The sequence below is a fragment of the Prionailurus bengalensis genome, chromosome A1 (assembly GCF_016509475.1).
Source record: "Prionailurus bengalensis isolate Pbe53 chromosome A1, Fcat_Pben_1.1_paternal_pri, whole genome shotgun sequence".
NCBI lineage: Eukaryota > Metazoa > Chordata > Mammalia > Carnivora > Felidae > Prionailurus > Prionailurus bengalensis.
The window spans coordinates 70,509,723-70,536,456 of NC_057343.1; the positions used below are offsets into that span (position 1 = coordinate 70,509,723).

General features: G+C 41.6%; 1 protein-coding gene across 25 annotated transcripts in view; it reads right to left on the minus strand.

Annotated features, from left to right (window-relative positions):
* Nucleotides 1–5,454: 5,454 nt before the first annotated feature.
* DOCK9 (dedicator of cytokinesis 9) overlaps nucleotides 5,455–26,734 on the minus strand; it is a 291,625-nt gene continuing 270,345 nt past the window's right edge. For 10 of the 25 annotated variants that reach the window (XM_043582155.1, XM_043582080.1, XM_043582226.1 and 7 more), the window contains 10 exons: nucleotides 23,365–23,487; nucleotides 22,545–22,658; nucleotides 22,328–22,333; nucleotides 21,834–21,869; nucleotides 20,848–20,994; nucleotides 17,885–18,095; nucleotides 12,265–12,455; nucleotides 9,053–9,153; nucleotides 8,779–8,917; nucleotides 5,455–6,741 (listed from right to left, as the gene is read on the minus strand). In XM_043582155.1, the coding sequence (XP_043438090.1) occupies nucleotides 6,619–6,741; nucleotides 8,779–8,917; nucleotides 9,053–9,153; nucleotides 12,265–12,455; nucleotides 17,885–18,095; nucleotides 20,848–20,994; nucleotides 21,834–21,869; nucleotides 22,328–22,333; nucleotides 22,545–22,658; nucleotides 23,365–23,487 (1,191 nt within the window). In that variant the 3' untranslated portion in view covers nucleotides 5,455–6,618. Of the gene's footprint in view, nucleotides 6,742–7,814; nucleotides 7,823–8,778; nucleotides 8,918–9,052; nucleotides 9,154–12,264; nucleotides 12,456–17,884; nucleotides 18,096–20,847; nucleotides 20,995–21,833; nucleotides 21,870–22,327; nucleotides 22,334–22,544; nucleotides 22,659–23,364; nucleotides 23,488–26,734 lie in introns of all 25 variants that reach the window. The other 15 variants (XM_043582204.1, XM_043582242.1, XM_043582187.1 and 12 more) reach the window with 3 other exon arrangements.

The window sequence follows — 26,734 nt, forward strand, 5'->3', positions numbered from 1 at the left end:
TCCCAGTCTGTATTTCCATCCTCTTAACAGAATTCTCTCAGAGCAAAAGTTTTTACTTTTGGTGAGCTTCAGTCTATCGCTTTGTCCTTTTACGGATCATGCTTTTGCTGTCAAGTCTAGGGTTCCCAGTGGTGTCCACAGGCACCCCAGGACTGGGACTGTCCCTAGGCCAGTCTGGAAGAAAGTCCTGGCTCCTTTCAGACCTTCTCTGACACCACCCAGCAGGGGTGTTGAGCCTTGGGAGGGTGGGAGCCTTGCTGCCCATTCAGCCACTGCTGGTTGGGTTTCTACGGTGTTGGTTGGAGGAGAGCCAGCGTCACCCAAAAGATCTGTCTTGGTAGGCTGCTCTTTTCCTCTTCCTTTGGCTAGACAGAGCAGGCACGTAAGTTACCATCTCAACCGTTTTAATTCATACAGTTCTGTGGCATTAAGTACATTCACAGTGTTCTGTGCAGCCTTCACCACCCTCCATCACAATGTCTTCATCTTAGTCAACTGAAACTCAGTGCCAGTTCAACACTACTCCCCACTTCCCCTCCACCCAGCCCCTGGCAATTTCCCTTCTACTTTCTGTCTCTATGAACTTGACCACTCTCAGTACCTCATATAAGTGGGATCCCACAGTATTTGTCCTTTTGTGTCTGGCTTATTTCACTGAGCATAATGTCCTCAAGGTTCATCCATGTTGTAGCACGGGTCGGAATGTCCTTCCTTTTTAAGGCTGAGTAATATTCTGTTGTATGTGTGTATCACGTTTTGTTTATTCCATCCAACGATGCATACTTGTGTAGCTTCCACCTTCTGGCTGCTGTGAACAGTGCTGCTATGGACAAGGATGTACAAAATCTGCTCAAGTCCCTCCTTTCAGTTCTTTTGGGCATATGTCAGAAAGTGGAATTGCTGGATCATCTGGTAATTCTAGGTTTAATTTGTGAGGAACCACCGTACTGTTTCCACAGCAGCCACACAGTTTCACATTCCAACCAGCAAAGCAAAGCATCCCGATTTCTTTGCATCTTCACCTTTTTTTTTGTTTGTTTAAATAATAGCCACCATAATGGGTGCAAAGTGTTGTTGGTCTTTTTTTGTCTGTGCCCGTAGGAGTTTCCATGTTGCTATTTTCTTTGGCTCCAAGTATGAGATATAGGAGGAAAAATAAAAATGGAAAACTTAACACTGTATCATTCTTTGGCTCCCAAGGTCCCTAGCTGATCTGCTTTCTTCACTCTACCTTTCAGAGTCTTACCTTCTTCTTCTCCTCCTCCCCTCACCTTACCACTCCTTCCCCTTCTTCTTCTTCTTCTACTTTTTTTTTTTTTTTTTTTTTGGGACAGAGAGAGACAGAGCATGAACGGGGGAGGGTCAGAGAGAGAGGGAGACACAGAATCAGAAACAGGCTCCAGGCTCCGAGCCATCAGTCCAGAGCCTGACGCGGGGCTCGAACTCACGGACCGCGAGATCGTGACCTGGCTGAAGTCGGACGCTTAACCGACTGCGCCACCCAGGCGCCCCTTCTTCTTCTTCTTCTAATGTACTTAACATCCAGGGTTTTTAGTTGTATTCAGAGGAAGGGATAGGAAAAGTCTATGTACTTTATACAGTAGATATGCCATATCAAGAGAACCCAGAATCAAAGAATACACAGGTCTTCTCTTTTTTCTTAAAATTTACTAAAGAAACCAGACTGTGTGTCTTAAAAGCTTTCCACAGAATTAGATTTTGCTGACTGCATTTCCTGTGGTATCATTTAACATGTTCCTCTGTGCCCTCTATTTCCTGGAGAGTTGGTAGAGACATGATCAGATTCAGGTTAGAGTTTCTGGCAAGAATCCATCATAGGTGGGATGTGCACTTTTTGTCTTTGTGTCTTTCTTTGGTGATATTAACTCCTTCAGTAGTTACCCGTTTTCTTAAACCTTTCTAGTAGCATCATGAACTCGTAAGTTTAACTTTATATTTCCAATCCATTTCTATTATTATTCTTGCTGATGTTCTCTCCATGCCTGGCTACTAGCTAGAAGGAGCTTCTTTAAACTCTTTTGACAGGGCCTCAGGTGTTTTTTTGCCAGCACCCTGGTTGTCTGGTATGAAAAGATGTTCCAGATTCATCTTGGACTATTTCTGCCCTAAATCTGGAATCAGCAATTCTTTGGGGAGCCCTGGATCCTTCTAGTAGAAAAAGTATTTGGAGAGCACAATTTGGGTGCTGAGGGGTGCTCAGTAGCTATTGGCTTTGTCATTGTTTTTAGGCATCTTCTGTGAAACAAGTTAGGAAATAAGTGTTTAATAAATGTGCGTTTAAGATCAATATATCATGAATTCAAGTTGGCATTTCCACATCAAATTCAGAATGAAAGAGTTTTTAATTTTAATTTTTTAATTTTTAAATTTAATTATTATTATTTTTAGAGAGAAAGCATGTGAGTGAGAGAGAGGGGCAGAAGGAGAGAAAGGGACAGAATCGTCAGCAGGCTTTATGCTCAGCATGGAACCCGATGCAGGGCTCAATCCCACGAGCCTAGGATCATGACCTGAACCGAAATCAAGAGTCAGATGCTCAAATGACAAAGCCACCCAGGTGCCTCCAGAATGAAAAAATTTTAATTTAACCTCTTTGTTCTTAAAGATGTAAGTTTTTTTCCTCTCATGCCAAAAACTTGGTTCCCAAGGATATCAACATAATAACTCACTTACTTTCACCAGGAATAAACATACGAGTCTCAGAAGAACAATACAATCTCACAAAAACAATACACCACTTCCACAATTACTGAAAATGGTTTTTGTTTATTAGTCAATCATTTACGTATTTGTTGCCGCAATTTTTGTCCTTTGGGTATATCCCACTAGGAAGGCGCAGTGAAATTCCTATATGGTAAAGTCATTTGAAATAATTCCTTTGTGTTTATGTCATCAACTTGATATATGGTTATGCTCATTCATGTCATTTTGCTTTCAATTTTTAGGAATTAAAAAATTATTTTAATGTAATATTCACCTGGTTCTAAAGCCAAATCTATAAAGCAAATTATATTTGGACAAGCCTATCATCTAACCTCGTCCTCTACCTATCATTCTCTCTCTTCCCCCACAGGTAATACTTTAAAGTTTTTGTTTGTTTTCCTTTCCATCTAAAAAAACAGAAGCAAAATCTACTTATGTATATATTCTTCCTTTCTTAAATAACGGGTAGCATACCATTCACTTTTTCCTGTCTTGTGATTTTTACTTACAGTATTCTGAAAATCACTCCTTGGCAGTGTACAGAGATATTCTTAATTCCTTTTTATAAGTATATAGTACTCTATTGTGTGCATGTATTGTAGTTTATTCAAGCGATCCCCTGTTGATGGAAATTAAATGCTTTTATCAGTGGAGTTTCTATACTGAGTAACTCTGTCACATGGTTAAACAAGTCCCTACGGAGGGACCTTTCAAGCTACCTTTCAAGTTACGTCCCAATTCTCAGCAGCCTTCTCCACACCAAGGAGCTGGCTCTGTTTATGTACAGTACCTAGAGCTGGTTACTTCCCAGGTAGCAAATATTCCTGATAAGATAATAACTACACTCTTATTCTGAAAGTTACTTCAAAAAAATCTTATTGAAGGGAGAATAAGGAGTTATTATTTACCAGGTATAGAGTTTCCGTTTGGGATGATGAAGAAGTTCTGAGGATGGATGGTGGTGGTGATTGCACAACATTGGACTTAATGCCACTGAATTGTACACTTGAAAATAGTTAAAATGGGGGACGCCTGGGGGGTTTAGTTGGGTAAGCATCCGACTTGGGGTCAGGTCATGATCTCACTGCTCGTGAGCGCGAGTCCCGCATTGGGCTCTGTGCTGACAGCTCAGAGCCTGGAATCTTCTTCGGATTCTGTGTCTCCCTCTCTCCCTCCCTCCCCCACTCACATTCTGTCTCTCTCAAAAACTAAACATTTTAAATGAAAAAATTAAAACAAAGAAATTGTTAAAATGATAAATTTTATATGTTTCTCTTACCTCAATAAAAAAGGGAAAGATGTATGGGAAACATAAACAAATTACTTAAAAATAGCAATAAAATTTTTTTAATGTTAAAAAAATTTCCCCAATACACTGCTAATTTATTGTGTGACTTCATACCAAAATGAGAATTTTATATGTAAACTAAATGATATTTTTAATTGGTACGGATGTACTCTGTCACGGGGTCAACAGTAGATGTCTTCAACAAGGAGATGGCTCCTTTCTCCACTGCTGTAATAAATGAGGGTTGGTCACCTTCCAAGCTGAATCATATCTGACATGGCATCTGTACAAATTACTCTCCAAGTCTAATGAAGAGATAGCAAGTTAGCACTTTCCAGACTTATATTTATCTTACTACACGGTGACTTGAGTTTTATGGTTTCTAAATAAGGCATTTATGACCAGGAAATCCAGCTCAGTGACAAAGGAGACATACTGCTATATCCATTCCTGCTGATGTTGGAGTCAAGGTTTATTACACTGCGCCGGGGAGGTCAGAGACTCAGGGCAAACCTTCATGGAGAATTGTGTTTAGCTCTAAATCCGGATCCGCTAATGGACGGGCTGTCGACTCTGGTGAATTGCCATCATGCTTCACCGTCTCTTCTTCATGACCTTGTCTCCACCTATAAAATACGGACTTAACCACTGACTGAGAATGTTTCAAAGACGCCAAAAGATCCTTGGTGTCTGGGTGTTCAAGATGTACATCACATTTTCTTTCCTCAACTGGTTATGTGAAAAACAGCTTTTTAAAAGCCTTCAAGTAGGAAAAGCAGCCATTTTACTTCTTGGGGAAAGACTCCTCTTCCTTTCATCGCTGTGACTACACGGGGCTGGGTGACAATGAACTCACCTGCCAGCCACCGGGCATATCAGAGGCAGGACTGGCACCTGCAATCAGAGCTGTCACTTGACTTGGCTTTCTTTGGGATGACACAGATCGCAGGGCGTGTGCACACATGGCTGCCAGTGCACGGCTGGCTCAGTGACCAGCTTGTCTCCGAGTAGTCATCTCAAAAGCAAGCAAGGAAACTGATGAAGATGGAACTCTCGACAGAGCCGAAGAGGAAAAGCCAGAGGGCACAGGTGTCTGTGCAGGCTCGGCAACAGCTAGTAGAATTCAGAGCCAGGCCACGGTGCAGCAGCGCATTTATCCAAGGCAACTGGCAGATCTGAGGTCTAGACCTGCCTCCTGAAATCTGTACCACGGAGACATACGCGGGGGCAGACAAAATGGTACCAGGATTCCCCATGTACCCAACCTCAGCTTCAACAACTGCCAACATTTGTCAGTCTTGTCTCCTCCACCCAGCCCGTTTCTTTTCCTCAACTTTTAAAGCAAATTTCATATACCATGTTAGTTCACCGCCAAGTATTCCAATATCCTGGCCCTCTTGGGAATGGCTAATAATAATAAATACCCAATAGTCACTACCAGAAAATCAGCAATGTTATTTTTAATACAGATGTGGTACAGAATGTTTACTTACAGCAGGGCAGAGATTCTAGTTAAATAAAATTAAAAACCTTTATTTTCCCAAATATAAAATTACTAAATTAATGTCTCAAAAGAAAATATAACATGGTGAAAGCTTTAAATCACACCACGATTCACCACAGGATTTATGGTTTACCAATTACATACTCCACCACTTTGGCAAAAGGATGAGATTTTTTAAAAGTTTATAAACCTAACAGAGCAAAGACTGTATACACCTCCATATTGCACTTTTTTTATGTACAAGGATAAAACAGTAAAGTCAAGTGTATTGCATATACTAAGAACGGCACCAATTTGTCACAATGAAACTTAATGCAGAAGCGGATGTGAGGAGTATTAAAAAATGTAGAAATGTAATCCATGTATGTACAGAGTGTGGAGACTGTATTAACAAACTCATATGTACATTACAATATACTGTACTACTTTTAAATTTTTTAGCATAGTTTTGTTTATTAATAGAGGCCTTTGGTTCTAAACTGCTTGACTAGTTTTAAGCTCACATAGTTTCTTAAGCTTTCCTATTTTTTAGATGCAAGTATATGAGTATAAAAGCACTCAACCTTCTGGCTCACTGGTACAAAAGTTACAATGATCAGTTCCCTTAGGTCATCAAAAACTAGTCACAAAAATAGTTCTTGTATTCAACCTGAATGTGCCACAGGAAAAAAAAATATTTTCAAGGTTTTCCAGCTTAGCCTAGAGGCAAACGTTACTCCAGCCTCCATTTCAGTGCTACTGTCCCTGCTCTGTACATTCCAGAACACGTGTTTTCTCTAGGCCATTTATTTTAATACTACTCTGTAAGGAAGAATAAAATCTCACTCCAGCTTAAGAGAGTTCGCCACACACCCCCGTTAAGACATAATGAAAAGTTCGAATATTGCCAGCAAGATTTAAAAAAATATGTGTACCCTCTTATGACTCTTCTAGAAAATCGGCTGTGAAATAACACCGTTCTTGAGTTCCTTTCTCTCCCATTCCCTTTCACTTCTTCTTGTGCTCGGTCCTCCCTGTGTCTTGCACGAGCCCAGTGATTAACTTTGGAAATCATCCTGAGTTTGCAAATGACAAAGCCCCACATACGGTCCGTGAGGCAAAATCACACAACTGAGGACGAGCTGGTCATTCCGTGAACCAGGGTGCTTGTTGGAGTCCCGCTGATGGCATTGAAGATGTGAAGGGAATTCGGTAAAACGCTCGTCTTCTCCTCCAGCGGGCAAATCTTGAGGCACAGAAATACAACATTACTGAAGTGTAATGCCCCTAAAGACATTTCTCAAAATGGCGTGTTTCACGTAACACAATTTATCATCCAATGGTCACTGTTACTCTGAATGATGGTATGCTCAGAGAGCTCGGCTTTGGCGGTTTGCAGAGGGATTATGTCAGCTCATCTAGAAAATGGCCTTTTTAAGATCAGGATTTTAAGGGAAAGTCAAGTACAATGGGTTTTGTTTCCTTTATAAAGTACTGAACGGAGCCTTCTCTTCTAGACTCACCAGATTATAAGGTGGTGAAGTCTATCTTACATGTACTTGCCAGGGACATGACCTAGCCCTGTTGCTTGGAAAAGTCTTTTAAAATGAGTCCTGAGCATCTCTGTTTTTCCACTGGCTCCTTCTCTCAGGGTCTTACAGATTTCCATCCTGGGAAAGAGACAGCAGCTGCCCCTATGACCCTGAACAGGTCTCTCTTCACACTCGGTAACGCGGGGGAGAATTCTAGGGGCGAGACTTGACCTACTGCCAGGTGGAAATTGAGAGGAACATACACAGTCAGAGGCTCCCCTGGGAAAACCAAAAGCAAGTCTACTCCAGGTTACAACCCTTTTTGCTTAAGGATTCAAAAGAGTTTAATCTTCACAGTTGTTGAGATAATGGAAAGTTCAAGGTGCAGTTTAGAGCACGGCACTGCGAGAAATGTCCATATGATATGGGAGCTTATTCTAACATTATCAGTCCACATTGTTTTCCTACTTTCTTCTCTTCTAGTGCCAAATGCTGACACCCACTGATCAAACTCTCTGTTACACAGCGATCTGTAAGCTCCATGGAAAAGACCTTGGGCTTTCTCCAAAAACTTATTTTCATGAGACCATCCCTTTTCTGCTTTATCATTCACACATGTATTTCTTTCATCAGTTCAATTTTTTTCTGCTTTTCTACATGCCCGGAAGAGGGTGCCTCCCTCTGCACACACTTTATGCCAATGTCTGCAGTTATTCAAACTCAGTCATAACTTTACGTGAAGCAGTTTCTCGAGGTTCAGAAAAATAAAATTAAAAAATGACATTACCATCCCATCTGAATGTGTTAGCATGGAAGAGGAGGAAAAAAAGCAAGCAAGTTAAAGATCAGACATTTCAGTTAGTTTCCTGCAAAAGACATTTCCTAACTGGATCGTCACATGATATGTTAACTGATATAAGTGGTCCTGGCTTTCATTTGAGAGACTGAACGACAATCGTGTAGGAAACCGGAAAAGGAGTCATGTGCAATGGAAGTACTCATGTTACTTGTGAAGAATGGCACTGTGATTTGGAAGAAGTCACTGTGGCCGATGGAGAATGGACCCCTACAAAATCAATACTCTGGAAGCTGCTCTTTGACATGCACTTAGTTGCCTGGGTAGCTGCCCCTCTGACTACTGAGCCCACATACATGATCCTACTGAAAGGAGCTCATACAGGAAGGTGATAGTAGCCATGTAACCAGGAAAGATGCCCAAAATAACAAGGACTAGAGAAGCCACCATGAAGAATCCATTGGGGCACCCAAGTCAGCTGTGAACAGTCAAAAACTGAACAACCCTGTTCTTTTAAGTGGCGAAAGACATTTAATGTTAACAGAAAATTCTTTAAACTAGGCTGGCAAGTCTTGGTCTTTCAAAGGATTGGGTGAATAAAAAGATTTCTAGGAACAAGCTAGGTATTTCTTTTTTATGTGAGTTTTGTTTTGCTTTGAGCTAGATTAGGGTGGGGAGGGACAGAGCTTCGAACCACAACCACCTCTAAGAGTGACAAAAAGGAGGTGGGTGCTGCTCTCCTCTGGTTGTGTTGGATGTTAACAGGCGGGCTAGCTCTTAGCCCTTCCCCAGGTAACCTGCACTCAGAGGGCAGCAGCGTGTAGCATGCTACATTACTCTTCAGATACCAAAATTCTGGAAGGACATCAGAAGGTTTAGGCCATCCCAGGGCGCATGTGAGAACCCAACTAGCACGTGCTTGCTAAAAATGACAAGAACCGAGCGTGGCACTTACCTGCTCATGCATGATCTCGGAAAGCTCTTTCGCCATCTCCCTGTAGTTGGCCTTCATTTCTTCCTGGTACTCTAGCTGGTCCTCTTTGATCAGCCGCTCATTTACCGCTAAGGCTTGACCGCAAGCTTCCACAAATTGCCTGAAATGGTAAGAGAGAGGGAAATAAAGGCATGTTGAGGACAAAGAGAGAGTCCAACTGGTAGCACCTCTTTCTTGAATGAGCACAGATATGATGGATACTTGAAGAGAAAGAGACATTTCCAGTGTACTTTACCTGAAAACTTCTTTAAGCAACTTCACTTTGTTGTCAGGGTATCTTTTTGTGTTTGTGTCATCTAGGAAAGCTCGGGCATATGCTAGTGGACCCGCGTTGACCTAGATCAAGAACAAAGATTTTAAAGTATGTTATTATAAAAATGACCATTCTCATTGATTTGGTTTCAGTTGGCATGTGCTAACAATGCTGTTCAAGCTAGTCATGACTCCTGCCCTCCAGGAACTGACAATCTGAAAGAGGAAACCATGAACAAAGCTTATATTATTATATGTCATTTGATTTTATCACCTCAGACATCATCAGGGTGTTTGAGATGATGGCTCATTTTACGAAGGAGGAAGCAGAGTTTGGAAAACTGAAGGGCTTGTTCAAGGTTGAACAGCCAATAAGCAAAACACCTGAGGTCAGAGCCCAAGTCTTCCAATTGGTATTTGTGCTATGCTACACTGACTGAAGGTCCATGTGTGAGTTCAGTGAAAAACTAAAGAATATAGTATATTGGCCAATTTTTAAAAAACTGTTCACCTCTTTGAACTGTGTAGACAGCCATGGGCAAATCGATTTGCTATCTTCAAATGAAGTAACCAGCTGAGGTGTGCTGGAATGCCAAAGATTAGGGGCATTTAGCAACAGGGTGAGTGAACCAGAACCCTGCATCTCTTGATTAGCTAAGAAGAGTTCCTTGAAGTTGGATAGTCAGGATACATGGGAATGTGGAGAGAAAGAAGGTCAGATACACTGGGTGGGAAAGAGAAAGTCCTAGGCATCTGAGATGGCATGAGAAAGAACTTGACATGTGATTATCACATCATTTTCCCTGGGAGGTCTGGCGGGCTTGGAAGTAAATAAGTAGGGAGGGTCTGTCACTGTTGGTGAAGGAGCTGGGCTCTGGTTCTGACCCACGGTAGGCATGACCTGTGCAGTAATGGCAGGAGAGCTGAGGTATGGGAATTCATACCAGAGGTGGGGAGACAGAGGGCCACAGTGGTGGGAGATGGGCCTCCAAGTCAGGAACAACTAGTTAACCTGTGATGACTGCAGGTATCATCATACTGGTGTTGCATGGGGAACTATGCTAATGATCTGGACATGACCCAAATGACCAATTACCTAAAATGACACAATATACTCAATTTTAAGGATATGCAAACAGGAAAGATGATATGATTTCATAAGGACTAACATAACCAGATCTTGGAGTACAGAGTCATATAGCCACCATGATGGCTCTGTCTTATACAAGAGAAACCCCAGTAAGGTTCTTGGTATAAGAATTACAGAAATACCTAAATAAAATGGTAAAGTTAATTTCCTATAGCTGCAACTTCACTGTTACCTTGGTGGGCACACACGTATAAAAAAAATAATCTCCTCAGGGTCACCTGGTTGGCTCAGTCATTTAAGCGTCTGAGTCTTGGTTTCAGCTCAGGTCATGATCTCATGGTTGGTGAGTTCGAGCCCCACATTGGCTCAAGAGCCTGCTTAGGATTCTCTCTCTCCCTCTCTCTCTACCCTCCCCTGCTCACGTTGTGTCTGTCTCTCTCAAAATAAAGAAATAAACTTTAAAAAGAAACTCATCATCATGGAATAATGATCTTTGCTTCTTAAAGATGATTGGGTATTTATAAATCTCTAAGGTCGCTGTCAAATGGAAGGGCACATTATGCCCTTTAGAAAGCTCAACCTGTCCAGCCCCACCCTTTACTGGCGCCCATACCTCTCCGCTGGTGTTCTGATAGAGGCTGGATGTTCCCAGGCTATGTTAATGAGTGGCTTTGTTTTTATAGTTGCAGAAAAGTGTGGCCTCTGCACCCATTATGTAATTGCTCATGTTGTTAGAATATTTATCATATTCACTTGATAACTTATTTTGGTACATAAGTCTTTCAGGTCATGAGGGAAGAGGTTGAAACATCTACAAGCCCTTTTGTGGTGAATGACATTTAGAAAATGTTAGGCAACAATCCAGTGTGTATTTGATTAGAAGGGTAACAAGAACTGATTCCAGAAAATAAATGAAAACAACCCTTAAAACTTACATATTACATCTACATGCAACTTTCATAAATGTAAGACATTTATGAGATAGAACATAAGTGGGGGAGGCGCAGAGAGGGAGACAGAGAATCTGAAGCAGGCTCCAGGCTCTGAGCTGTTAGCAGAGAGCCTGATGTGGGGCTTGAACTCATGAACCATGAGATCATGACCTGAGCCGAAGTTGGACGCTTAAACAATTGAGCTACCCAGGTGCCCCAAATGTAACCTTCTTTGAAGAAAGGAATTGGATATAAGGATGTGTGTGTGTGTGTGTGTGTGTGTGTGTGTGTGTGTGTGTAAAACATGTGCTAGAATTATCTATATATACTTAAAAAATCACTAAAGCAAGAAGCATACAAATCACTGGAAGGAGGTGATTTGCCAATTTCCTTGGAAATCATGTAAGTAAGATACCTTTTAAAAACCAATTATTTTGAAGTATAATATACAAACAAAAAGGTACATATACCATGAGGTCATACCTTATTGAATTTTCACAACTGAACATACATATATAATCAGTAGATAAAAAATTATCTTTTCACTAAATGGTGCACATTGCTTGGATAACTATATGGAAAAAATGTATCTTGACCCCTATCTGTTACCACATACAATAGATTCCAGCTGGATTGCAGATCTATACAGGAATACTAAACAAAGGAAGAAAACATTGGAGAACATTTTTGAGACAGATTTAAGAATGAAGTTCTTAAAGAGGGCGCAAAAATGTTACTAATTAAGGAAAAATTAATTAATTTACCATAAAATGAATAAATTTCTGTTAATCAAAACATACCATTAAGAGAGTGAAACTTAAGGTACTTTTTCAGATACAATTTTCATAGAAACCAGAAAACAACAGTTTTGTAAGGAACCCTACAGCTATTCACACTTCTTTATATTTAGAAGAGTCTTGATGTTTCCAGTTAGGCACCTAGAATTCCCCAAAGTACTAAAAAGACACTCCTCCAGGTGGAGTTGGATGGGGGCCCCAAGTCTAGCGCCCCCTTCTGGTATCAGGAGACACTGCACAGATACTGGAAGGTAACTGGGATGACCAGGTCAAGTAGGGATCTACACTAGACCTTGCTGGGCTTGAAATTTACCAAGGTCCAAATGAGCCCCTGCGACTGTTGCCCTGTGGTTTGCTTTGACAGCGATGGGCTCACCTGAACGCTCACGCTGCCCTGGAGTTTGAGCTGCAGCTTGATCATGTCTACTTCGGCTGAGGAACACAGCTGCCGGAGCTCGGCCACCTTCTTACTCATCTCGTCAATGGCTACTTCGATGGGGTTCAGGTCGGTGTGGTGCTGGTACATGACGGGGATCCGCTTCTTCACATAAGGGAAGCAGTGTATTGCTGTGGAGGAACGAGTCCCAGAAATGATGCTGCAGCTTGTATCGTCTTTACTACTATTGAGGTAGAAGTACTTATTATTCCCATTTTATAGATAAGGAACCCAAAGCTTGCTAAAGTCACATGCCAGGGTTTCGTGGAACCACAGCACTGTCTTCCTTTATCACTGCGCATGTTTAATGACAGGTTGTATGGTGCAAAGTCAAGAGAGTTGGGTCTTTTTGTGTATGTTTGAAGAAATTACTATCATTTCCTGCTCAGTTTTCTTAACCATAAATGCCTTACCTTCCTTGGAAGTTGTGAGATCTGAAAGACTAGTAGGTATAAGAGGGCTTTGAAAACATTAAGAACGGTACAGAGTTTTGAGATATCAACAGACCAGATTTTAAGTCCAGAAAATAGTTCCATAAACATATCCTTGAGAAAATTCACTTCTCTAGAGAATTTTGAATTACATGCTTGAATTTGCACAAATCAGAGAAATCAGTGAAAAATAACAAGTGAGAACATATTTCCAAGTATTTTATAAACCAGATATTCAGGCTGTTGAAGTCACACTAATCATAAAGATATTTTGAAACAGAAGTGAATAAAAAACAGAAATAAGAATATTTACGTTTTCTTATACTTTTTTCTCCCCTACAAAAAAACCAACCAATAGTATTGTTTTCACTTATCTTAATAAGAAGCCTGAACGTATCAACAAAATGAATAGAAAAACAGCCAGTTCTAATTTGGGTCTGTTTTAAATTTCTACCTTTTTGCTTTACATGGCATATAAATATCTCTAATATCTTTATTTAATATATATGTATGAATAGACATGAATATAAATGCTTAAAAGCTAATTTTATTTTTTAACAAGCCAAAGTAAGACGGGAATGTTACACTTGGATCATTGCTGTTTAGTAAGTGGCTAGGGAGAGTTTACTTAGAAAGGCCTCAGTGAGAAAACAGGGCCAGCACCATGCAGCACAGAGTCCAGGTGGGTCACCCAAAGTCTGCACAAAGCGGGAGGTGTTCAGCCTGCCGCAGCCTCAAGTCACACCCTGACAGGCCTGTTCTAGTCCCTCAATGTTTTATCGATCACAGACCAAAGGTCTGTGTCTCCTATTTCTTTTGCATTCCTTGTGGATGGTTTTTAAGTGGCAGCAGTGGGATTGATCAATCCTCTTGGAACCTGACGCTTCTTTGGTAGCGTGGTAAGACCTGGGCCTCGCTGCTCTCCAGCCGGGGAGCCAGAGGTGCACCCGGGGGTGGACAGAAAGCGCTTTACAGACTGCCACTGCACTGTCATGAGTAAGAAGTGCCGTGGAAGCGTTTCATGAGGCTAACAGTGGTGTCAAAACACAGGTGATTAGCGTAATCACAGTTATTTTTGAGTATTTCCGAGAGAACAGTTAATTCCACGGATGTCTGTGAGATGTATGCGGACTATACGGATTTCATTCAGCGTAAAAGTCCTGAGTCTTGCGATGGTAAGTGGAGACTTAGAGAAGCAAGGGAGAGTATAATGATACAGAAAACTCAGAGCCTGTGCATGAGCCCACCAGGTCCACGTGAGCTGGGATCCCCCTGCCTTCCTTGCTGGTCCCATCTTTCTTCCTCTCCCTCAGACTCACTCAGCTCCAGCCATGCCGGCCTGCTGGTTGTCCCCTGAATGTGCTGGGCACAAGCACCCCCACCCATTGGCTTTTGCCCAGACAGCTCCTTCTTCCTCCAGATGTTTGCGTGGCCTACTCCCTCACCTCCTTCAAGTCTGGACTAAAGTGTCACCTCCTCAAGTGAGGCCCCTCTGGGCTACTCCATTTTAAATTGCAACCCTACCCCCTCAGTCCCACCTTTCTGATCTCCTTTTGCTTTTGTCCAGAACAAGTATTACCTTCCAACACAGGTATGTTTACCCATTATGTTTACTGGTTATTGTCTGTCTCCTTCTGCTAGACTGCCTAATGCAGACGTGTGTGTTTTGTTACAAAGCCAGGATGGAATACTGCCTGTGGTCCACAAATGTTGTGGAATCAATTAATGCATTAGTGTCCAAATGGCTAAATGAAAGAGCAAAGTGGCCTGGAGGGTGGAAGGTTAGGTGACTGACTGAGTGAAGCATCACGTTACTATAAAATGGCCGGACCTCATGCCGTGCGGCCTTTCAGGAAGGAAGGTGAGGAAGAAGGGGCTTAGGGCCATGGGTGCCTATACAGCCTGGTGAGACTGAATAGAAGGTGAAGAGCAGGAGAATATTTCTCCCCTGAGTGGGAGTCTGGGCAGGATTTGGAAGACTCTGGAATAGTGATTGGGAAGAAGCTCCACGGCAGGAGTTCCATGACAGGAAGAGAGGAGGGGGTTAAGTTAGGAGGCAGGCTCAGAAATTTACACAGAAGCGGTGTGGAGGTTTTCCTGGTTTTCCAAATGATCCCACAATTGCAGCAAACTGACTGACCTACCCAGGGAAGTGAGCCTTTGCCGGGTTCAGAGGGCAGGCAGGGCCGGGGCTCCCCCACAACTTGAATGGTCAAAGGTCTGGTTTGAAGGAAAGCAATGGAAGAAGAGCCTGAAGGATTAATAACATAGGGGAAAACTCTCAAGTTCAAAGTCTTTGGAATATCCTGGTCTGTGTGCCTGTAAAGGTTGATACGGAGCTCACGTGTTTTTAGTAGCATTTTTACAACCCTTTCTCTAAATCTTTATGCTGCCCAGAAACTATCCTTTTGATATTTGGAGATCTTTCAGAGTGAAAACTATACCTTTTTTGGGTATTTTGTTGTACTGTAATCCCCTTTGGCTCATTAGCAACCTCAAAAGGCAAGGGGACCACTGGTGGATAAGATCCAGTGAAATAAAGTACATTCTTGCCCCTCCTGGGTATCATTTATGATGTTCTTCAACACAAGATGGATAGTGTAAGTCTATCCATTTTACAGATGGGGAAACTAAGGCATAGAGAGAGGTTAGGTGACTTGCCCGGGATCACAGTGAGCACTGCCTTGGGTCTGCAGGGCGAGGCCCGGGCTCTGTACTGCCCATACTTTCCCATCCCCACAGATGAGCTGACACCCCTGTGTTAACTCTGTCTCTCTCTGCAGCGGTGATACTCTGTCTCCTCTGTTCCGGCAGGTACAGAGCTTTGCTCTTGTTCTCTAGCTGATCAAAAACATTTCTGTGACAAAATGATAAACTGTGACCCTGAAGGAAATCTGGCCAGGGAAAACACTGTTTCTGAATCGATAATGCTTCTGAGCAGAATAATCCTAATAAAAAATCCTGACCCCGACTCATCAGGGAACTGGGTTTATTTTAAGCGCAGTGCTTAAACTGGAGCGGCACCAGAGTCACCTGGGGGGGCTTGTTCAACACAACTAGCTGGGCCCCACGCCCAGAGTTTCTGATTCAGCAGGGCTGGGCGGGGCCCACAAATCTGAATTTCTCCCGTTCCCAGATGATGCTTATGCTGCAGGTCCAGGAACAGTGTGATAAGCACGGACTTAAGGTCATGACTGTAGAGATAAATGCCCCAAGCTGGCATAGTGACCCCACCTAGAAATGTAGTTATCTTGTCTAAGAAGAAGAATTTGCTACTGTGTCCATGAAAAAAAACAACTCCTCTCCCTATGGGGAGGGACTACCATTTTTGAGGACAATACTGTTTGAATTTCACGTGTTATCATTACTCTAAAAGTAGTAGGGGCTCTTTCTTTAAGAAAGCAGGAGGTTTTTTTGTTTTTTTAATTTTAACTTTTATCTCAGTTCCTTCCTAGGAAGGGTGAAGAATTCTCTGTAATATGCTGTTCTGAGCTATTTTACAATGAGTCATGTTCTTTCTTTGGTAATAGCTTTACTGAGATACAGACTCACCCACTGAAAATGTCCAGTTCAGTGATGAGAATGGAGCCCATGTGAAATGTGGCATCTTAACAGGGGTCCTTTCACTCATCATCACACTGTTCCCTATTATTGCCTGGCAACATCAGCTTCTAGACAGAGCAATGGACACCTTCCTGGTTCTACTGAACTATCACTCTTTGAAACAGCGGATGTAGACACACCTGGCTTTCTGAGCAGACCTCTCACCGACTTTTTTTGAGGTCAAGAAAGTGTTCTATTTTAGGTTACCCTAGTCACGCTGCTGACCCCAACCCAAGAGTGGACAAGGTCAGGTTCCCTCAGAGAAGGTAAGAGTCTACACTGTCAGGAACTAGGAAATGATGCAAAACACATTTCTGAGAATGGGTTATCAATGGCTAACCAGTGTCCAAGGATCTATTAAAGCTCCTGTCACAGCTGAACGGAGAGCCTCTGAAGGCAGTGAGCTTCCTGCTAGGGCCGGTATCCAAACTGAGGTTGGCCAGCCACTCTCTGAGATGAGACACAAGGGATCCAACCTCATATCCTATTTATTCACTCAGTCTAAAATCCCTGACCAGGTTCAGGCCAGGAACTGTGTGAGAAAGACATGTAGGGGTCTCTTCCTGTGAAGGAGACACAGAACTGTGTGCAGGGGCTCTTGAGGCCCTGGGCCTGGAGAGGGGTCTGCATGGGTTTCAGAAGGTGTCTGTAAGTCACCTGAAATTGTGTGCAAAAGCTCTCTGAGGAGATAAGGGTCCACTGGTTTCATCAGATTCTAAAAAAGGGTCAGTGACTTGACTTCAGGTGTGAACTTCTGGTTGAGCAGAAGAAGAAAATGTTAACAGATAAATAGAAAAATGTCAGGAGTATTCAAAAGTAAGCATTAGATAAATGTTAAAATGAAATAGATATCTGGGGAAAGTTAACTAAGCCTGAAGGGCCCTTCCTTCTAGAAGCTTCTGGATCCCTTCCAGAGAATTCTTTACCTCGGTGTCCAGGCTAATGTCTGTATGGGATTCTGGAAGGTATTATGCTAAGCGAAATAAGTCAGTTAGAAAAAGAGATCATATGATTTCACTCCTAAGTGGAATTTGAGAAACTCAACAGATGAACACAGGGGAAGGGAAGGAAAAATAAGATGAAAACAGAGAGGGAGACAAACTATAAGACACTCTTAAATACAGAGAACAAGCTGAGGGTTGCTGGAGGGGGTGGGGTAAATGGGTGACGGACATTAAGGAGGACACTTGTTGGGATCAGCACTGGGTGTCATATGAGATGAATCACTGGGTTCTACTCCTGAAGCCAAGACTACACTGTATGTTATTTAACTCGAAAATAAATTAATAAAAAAAGAAAAGCAAAGAAAAGAAAAGCAAAGAAAGGAAAAGAAAAGAAAGGAAAAGAAAAAAGGAGAAAAGGGGAAAGGAAAGGAAAGGAAAGGAAAAGAAAGGAAAGGAAAGGAAAGGAAAGGAAAGGAAAGGAAAGGAAAGGAAAGGAAAGGAAAGGAAAGGAAAGGAAAGAAGAAAAGAAAAGAAAAGAAAAGAAAAAAGAAAAGAAGCGAAGAGAAGCCAGGGCAACGGTACCTGTCAATATGGTTCGCCGTTTGCACTGCTCCTCAACCCCGCCCTGCCTTTTCCCGGTCTGAGTGAAGGGCATCTCAAACATGAAGCGGCGAATGTTATGAGATCTCTCAAATTCCGTTTTCCTTTCTTGCAATTCTTTTTCATCGAAGAATGGAATCACGTGAGTCACCTGGATGTATGCATACTTGGAATCCAGATCCTTAGGGTTGACCTTTAAGGGAATAAACAAAAGGGGAGATTGGTGCTATTTGACGGACTCTTTCAAAGCATCCCTAAGCTTGTCTTTCCACTTCTTATTAATACAAGATTTGGAAAAGTTTAGAAAAGTGGGAAAAAAAATAGTACAACAAACACCCACACATCCACCACTTAGAACAATTGCTAATGCTTTGTTCAAGCACACACACACACACACACACACACATGCATACGTGGACGCACACTTACACATGTACGTATAGACTTTTTGTTGTTGTTGTTGTTGTTGTTGAACCATTTCAAAGTAAGTGGTATCCATCATGGCACTTCCACCAGCATCTCTTAAACAGGAGGACATTCTCCTCCATGACCATAATGTATATCATACCCAATAAAACTAACTTAATTCAACACCCAGTCCGTTAAAGTTTCTCAAATGTCCCCAGAATGTTATTTATCACTATTTATGTTTGAACCAGAATCTAATAAACGATCATATTTAATCTAATATTCTCCACTTTTTTTTTTTCTGACACTGAATTTTTTTTAAGACATCATGTTAGTTTTCTTGCTGAGTGACTCCCTGTCTGGATTCTCCTGCTGGCTTCCTGAACTGCATTTTTACATATTTGGCCTAGAGAGAAAAATGTTTATTTTAGTAATAATGTTTAATACCTAGAACCTCAAATTATAATTAATCCACAGATTATATGTAAATAGAAGTGGGCGAATTAATACAAGTACAGACTAGTCTAAGACTAATCTAACCATAAGTTTAGCTCCTGATTAACTCAGCACATAAACGCTTTTAAAACTGCATTGCTACAATTCAATTAGCAGTGCTCTAACATCTGTGACGTGCTAGATAGAACATTAAACATAGATATTTCCCATACAAGCCCAATAGCTAATATATTAGGGAGACAAATGAATTTTGCGCAAATGAATTGTATTTAAGCTTGTAGAGCAATAAAAGGGGAAGGGTGTGAAAGAAACGAGGGCAAAGAATTTGGAGACAATTCTGGAACTGGGGCTGACAAATAAATATGCCAAGAAGGTTTTGCTAAAAGCCTCTAGTTATCATGCGCCACTGTCCTCTCAACAGGAATGTTTGTGAAGAAAAATGAAAAATGGGTATGGACGTGCCTAAAACTTTGGAAGTTAAGAAAATACATAAAGTCATGAGTTATTAACTTCTATTTTAGAAATAGCCATCCGGCCAATCGCTACAACTGTGTTCAAACCTATGAAATGTGGCTCTCCTTAGCAGAAGCAATGTAAAAGCAGTGGAAATGCACATGCTTGCCTAGTTCTCAGTGGTATTTCCCTAGTTGTCATTTCCGAAGTTGTACGTGCGAAACAGGAGCAACGGAGGACCGGTGTTTGGGGGAAGGGAAGAAGGTCGGGAAGGTGTTCCAGCTGCTACAAGGACAGCGGATTGAGGGGGAAGAAGAATGCACATGAGGGTCCCGAGGAGAGGTTGTCACGTTGAAGCCACAGCTTGACACAGACAAAGGTTTCAGTTTCAGAGAAAGAGGCAAATTGGACCTGGGTAGTTCAGTTTAGGAAAAAAGTAGGCCTTCAAAAGGTCGTGTTAAGGGCTCTGGTTAAAAACAGACCAACAACGTGTGTTTATCCCTTTCCTTCACGCAACTCTCTGGTATAGAATTCACCTGTGAGGACCAAGGAAAGAGGGAAGAAGACAGCAGTGGGTGAGAGAGTTTAATGAATTTCTGGAAGGCAGGTGCAAGGAGGTGTGCTACCCAACGTGGCAGAGACACCGTTTTCCCACGCAGGTGGGGCCAAGGAAGGTTTCTGAGGAAAACGGCACCCGGTGATGACAGAGGTTCTAATCTAAGTTCCCACAGAGGGATAACCAGTGAGTCAGGGTATCTCTCTGAGGCTTGCTGCTATGGACTGAACGTCTGTCCCCTCCAAATTCATAGGGTGAAATCATTTTTTTTTAAAGATTACTTATTTATTTTGAGAGACAGAGAGTGAGAGAGCACAAGTGGAGGAGGGGCAGAGAGAGAAGGAGGGGAGAGAATCCCAAACAGGCTCTGCACCACCAGCACAGAGCTGCACAGAGTCCACCATCAGCACAGAGCCCAACTCGGGGCTCAAACTCACGAACCGTGAGATGGTGACCTGAGCTGAACCAAGAGTCAGATGCTTGACCAGCTGGGTCATCTAGGCTCCCCTCATAGGGTGAAATCTTAACCTCCAGTGTGATGGCACTGAGGCAGGAGGTGACCAGGTCATGAGGGCAGAGCCCCCACGAATGGGATTCATGCCCTTCTAACAGGGGCCCCACAGAGACCCCTCACCCCCTCAACCATGTGAGGACACAGGGAGGAGATACTCATCTGTGAACCAGGAAGGAGGACCTCACCAGACACAGAAACTGCTGACGTCTTGACCTAGGTTTTCCCAACCACCATAACTATGAGAAATTCGTGTTGTTGATAAGCTGCTCAGTCTGCGGTGTTTGTTACATCAGCCCGAATGCACTGATGCCCATAGGGGACCAGCAATAGGATTCGGGTGGCCAGGAGAGGTGTGGGGTGGAAATCAGGGTGAGCATCAAAGTCTATTCGGAGTGGTGAGGCCCCAGGTTCCCTTCCATCATCCCTGCTGCACAAGAGAGGAGAGGTTGTTCCTTAGAGGAAGTGGTCTGGAAAAACAGGTCCCACATTCAGCCCACAGGCTGAATAATCAATCAATACAATATCATGACTATGAAACATTTCCAAACATGGTCATACCTTGCCAGAATCCTGTATCATTTTCACATTTTCAGAACCAAATTTATCTGAGTAAAGTTTAAGGAGTCTCTGGGAAATTTCTGACAGAGGCGTGAGTTTGGGTTCTTTGTAAATATACTCTTTTCCATCTTCATCTTCAAAGAATCCCTGTGACATAAAGCACAATTAGAGCTGTTTCCAGGTATAGCCCCAGGCTTACCACCCAGGAAGGGCTCTTGTGTTATAGGGGTTAAAAAAAAAAAAAGGTGGGAGGGAATGATTCTAAAATAAAGTCCTACTTAAACAGGCTCTCTCAATAGGAAGGAAAATGATAATAACGTGAAATCAGGTTGCAAAGATAAAAGAAAACACAAAACTGCAAACTCATTCAAGAATGTTGAGTGAAATGAAAGATTGGGGACTTGAGACTGTTCTCTCATGATCTAATGATGGGATTCAAGCCTGTTTCACATTCCCAAGAAGAAGAGCTCACTATGAAATGATTCGGCAGGAAATGTACACACCTCACATCTCATGCCTCCCCCATTTTCACAGGATTTTACGGCATAAACAGAAACATTCCAGTCTGGAGCAGCTCTGGCAAACGTTATGGCAAACGTTACCTGAAGTTTGTATAAATTCTATTTTGCTTTACTTAGGAGAAAAATATGAAAGGGCTGGAGCATGGCATCAGCAAAGAATTTCATGATCACCAGTTGATTATCATGTGGTTTAGCACCAATCATGTCTGCTGAACACAGCAAGGCTTAGAATTGCATGGGAAGTGAAAAAGGTTGAAAATTTTAAAGTCCAGGTTGGGGTTAATACTTGAAATTAAAAAAAAAAAAGTTTCTCGTCTAAAAATAAAAGAGAGAAAATGGTGCAAAAAACACAGTATATTAAAAAAAAATGCAGGCTAACATGAGACAAATAACACCCACATCAAACTAGTGTAGATGCAGTAATTTCACTACATTACTTGCTTTTTAAGCATTTACTGTAATTACCTCCACATCTGTTTCACTGTCTGTAAACTGGTATTGCTATAAAGTTATAAAAGACAATAACAGGATAAATTGAAGGTTATATAGTGCTCACAGAAAACCACACACCCTAAATAAATGGATTATAATTTATATCATTTAATCATGTTAGAGACTTTGGAGGTTAAACTTTCAGTTAAATTTAAATGAACCCTTTTATACAGGGTTTCTGAAATATTACAACAGTAAATATACTTGTGGAGATATTATATTACAAAATAGAGGATGCACAGGGAACAAAGGAAACCAGAAAGTCTTAATTTTGATTTTAAAACATGCAGTGTAGATGTGTAAGGAAACAAGTGATTTATTTCTGTAAATGGAATAAAATGTTAATTTTTTTTTTTTGAGTTTGTAATGATTGGACAGATATACATACAGACTTGAAAAGGAAACTTGCAAGTCACACGGAAGTACCAAAGATGCCACTAAAAATGTCTTATGGAGGGAGAACTTACCGCTGCCTTAAGAAAGTAATAAAGAAAAGACAGGAAGAAAGAAAAAAAGCAGAAAGTTTACTACTGAGGAAGATAAGAACCATACTAAATATGACAAATTCATCAAATTAGCATTTATAGAAAACAGAACACTTACAAAATACAACTTTATAGAATTAAAAAACAAAAAACCCCAAGGGTTTAGAAGGACGGTCTGCGGAACAGAGAGGAGCCTCACCTGTCCAAAGAAGGCCACTCGGAAATATGTCCCCAGGAGCCTGCGGCCAGAGTGCATGACCTCAGTTACTTTGCTGTAGGCCCGGTGTAGTGTATCATACAGATGGGCTAGCCTCTGGAAAACAGGACAAAATACCCATTTCTTCCCACTTGTAACTAGTAGGATCAATTGTAAAATAATTAAATGAGAATGAATAAGTAAAAATTCCTTGGACTTGAGTAAAAGAAACAAAAACAAACAAACAAAAACCCAAAAGACCAAAAACCAAAAACCAATGGTAATGCACATTTTTTTGATTACAATGTTTTCTACCCAGAAAGCCACCTCGCGTACCAAGGACCCATCTAATCTCCACATTGTGGTAAGCAACTTGTTTTCAAGTTAATGTGACATGTTGGAGATGGTAGAGTCCTACAATGACATCTTTAGTCCCTGCTTTTCCTACTTTCTTTGATAAGCTCAAACAAGCTGGACAACTCCCCACCCCATACCCCCCAGCCCAGGAAGGATGACAGGACACCGGCTTTCCATGCAGGGGAGCAAGGAAGAGCTCTGAGGAAGAAGGCACCTGATGATCATAAAACTCTGTTCTTGGCAACCTTTCAAAAGTAGAGTGCCACAGTTACCAATCCTTGTTTTTTGAGATTTGGTGTTGCATCATGGCTCTGAGGGTGGTGACCTCCAGCATCACACAGAGGGTCAGAGGCCACATGGTCATCTCTGACTGGGGTCTGCTTGCTCTCTTTGCATACAAGAAGGTCTGGGTGTATGTGTCGTCCCACCGTCCTCTCAAAGAGGAAGAAACAAACCACTCTGATACCTCAAAATCTCTCCTCTTCTCATAAATGGGGATGATGAGTTTATAGATGTCAGCGATTAGCTCATAGCGTTCAGCCTTCCAGAGTCCATCTGCACACTGCTCTAGAAGCTCCATGAGCACATCCTGATCAAAGAAAAAGGCCACCGGCCAGAGAACAGTGTTACGGGAAACATGACAGCGTATTCTTTGCAGAATGCTTAACCAGTTAACAGGGTTAGGAAGAAAATTTCAAAACACATAATATTTCTAAACACTAACTTCCACACTTGTTATAGCTCATCACTATGCTCTTTTTCTAAAAAAATCTTTTATGTTTATTTTTGAGAGAGAGAGAAAGAATGCGAGCAGAGGAGGGGTAGAGAGAGAGGGGGACAGAGGATCCGAAGCAGGCTCTGCACTGACAGCAGAAAGCCTGATGTGGGGTTCGAACTCACAAAAAGTGAGATCATGACCTGAGCTGAAGTTGGATGCTTAACTGACTGAGCCCCCCAGGTGCTCCCACTATGTTCTTTAATGAGCCATTTTTCAGTCATTTACAAGCAGAAATGCAGGATCACAGTGTATGACCGTGTAATAGTTAATACCATGGGAAAAACTGACATTGATCACTTCACACAGTCTCTCAATTTTTGTTGAGTTCTTTTTATAATTAGAATTTCAATTTTTTTCCTTTCTGGGAAACAATGACAATGCTGAAACACAAAGGTATTTAACTGTGGCTTTAAACCCAATTAGACACCTCAGAGCAATTTAGTAATGGCACGTAGTGGGCATGATGCCTGCCACACCAGCATCGTTTCCTCCTTTCCTTGGAAGTTTCTACCTACTGGAGTTTGGGTAGTCAGCCCCCCTCTATTAAAGTCCTTGCACTTTGAAGGAAGCTAACACTTGCCATGACACAAGGGCTGGGGCATGTGGCTCAGGTGTAAACTAATCAGCATAAATCTATTTCCTGGCCACACTGTTTCATTTTAAATATGTTTTTTTAATGTTTATTTCTGAGAGAGAGAGAGAGAGAGAGAGAGAGAGAGAGAGAGAAAGAGAGAGAGAGAGAGCAGGGTAGGGTAGAGAGAGGGAGACACAGAATTTGAAGCAGGTTCCAGGCTCTGAGCTGTCAGCACAGAGCCTGACGTGGGGCTCGAACTCAGTGACAGTGAGATCATGACCTGAGCCGAAGTCGGACACTTAACCGACTCAGCCACCCAGGCGCCCCTTGGCCACACTGTTTCCAAAGTGGACATGGGACCTAAACAGACCAATCAGGGTGAATCTTAGGACTGAAGTGAGAGAAGTTTTCTCACCAGCCCAGACAGGAGAGGCGGCAGGGAACATGACAGGGGCTGACATCCATTTCATGGCCAACCAGGGGCCCGTCTGCCTTAGTAACAGAGTGGAGAGCTCCCCCTCCCTCCCAAAACAACTATGTCATAGATAACTCTGTAAAACATTTGCATCGATTGCTGTCAATCTCTCTGTAATTTCCTAATGGAAGACAATTTACTTGATCTTTATTATTTAAGCCCATTTGAGTGGGGTTTCATGAACGATGTTGAGCAAATTTTCATATGCTTATCTGTCATCTGTATAGCTTTGGCAAAGTGTCTATTCAAATCTTTGACTCATTTTTCCACTGGGTTATTATTATTGACTTTTGAGAGTTCTTTACATATTTTGCATAAAAGTCCTTTACCAGACATGTCTGTACTTTTCTCCCAATCTGTAGTTTGTGTCTGGAATTTCTGATCAGTGTCTTTTGAAGAGCAGAGGTTTCTAATTCTGATGAAGTTCAATGTATCAAGTTATTCTTTTCTGGATTGTGACATATTATATTGAAGAAATTTCTAACACAAGTTGGCAAAGATTTTCTCCTATGTTTTCTTCCAGAAGTTTAATAGTTTCACATGTAAGTTTATGATCCATGAAGTAATTTCTCAATATAGTATAAAGTATGGATCAATTTTTTTATACAAATGTCCTATTGTTCCAACACCATTTGATGAAGACTACTATCCTTTCTTCATTGAATTGCCTTTGAATCCTTATCAAAAGTCAACTGAACTGTATGTGTGTGAATCTATTTCTGGTTTCCCTATTTTGTTCCATTGATAGAGGTGTCCATCCTTGTGCCATTCAATACCACAGTTTTGATTACTACTACAGCTTTAGAGAAGGGTGTCTCCACAGTGACAGTAATGATATTTTGAGCCACACAATTCCTTGTTCTGGGGGTCTGTCCTGTGCACTACAGAATCTATGGCAACATCCAAAGCCTCTGCCTACTAGATGCCAGTAGCAGTACCCTCTCCTTTCCCCCTTTCCCCTAAATGTGACATTAAAAACATTTCTAGCTACAAATTACCAAAAGTCCCCTGGGAGATGGGGACAAAATGATCCCAATTGAGAATTAATGCTAATTTATAATAACCTTAAAAGTCAGATAGTATGACTTGTTGAATTTTTTCAAAACTGTTGTGGCTAGTCTCTTCCTTTGCTTTTCCATATACATTTTGAATCCATTTTGTTGATTTCTACCAAAACTCCAGATGGGAGTTTGATCAGAACTGCTCTGAATCCATAAATCAGTTTAGGGAGAATTGATACCTTAACAATATGGAATCTTCCACTCCATATATTTAGGTCTTTCATTTTTTTCATCACTGTTTTGTAGTGTTTAGCATAGAAACCTATATAGATTTATATCTAAGTTTTTGATGTCATTATAAATAGTAATGTTTTTTTAATTTTGAGGGTTTCTTTCAAGGAAAGTGCTTTACTGAGTAAGATTTAAAGTCATCCAGTACACCTGTTTGTAGGAATAATATAAAACAATCACTGATAGGTGAAACCATGGTATAAGAATCTCTAAACGTGAAAAAGGTTGAATGCTTTTTGAATATTGATTTTGTATCCTGTTATCTTGTTAAACCCAATGTTAGTAATTTTTTTTGTAAATTCTTTGGGATTTTCTCTGTCACAAAGACAACCGTATCTAATATGAATACAGGCAGTTTTATTTCTTTTTCTTGCCTTATTGCACTGGCTAGGACATCCAGCACGATGTTGAATAGGAGTGTTGCAAAAGCAGATATTCTTGTTTTGTTTCCAATTTTAGGGAAAAGCACTCAGTCTTTCACCACTAAGTATAATGTTAGCTGCCGGCTTTTTGCAGATAATCTTTTTTATTTTTATTTTTGAGAGAGACAGGGACAGAGTGCGAGCTGGGGAGGGGCAGAGAGAGAGAGGGAGACACAGAATCCAAAGCAGGCCCCAAGCTCTGAGCTGTCAGGACAGAGCCTGAAGTGGGGCTCAAACCCATGGACGGTGAGATCATGACCTGAGCTGAAGTTGGCTGCTTAACCGACTGAGCCAC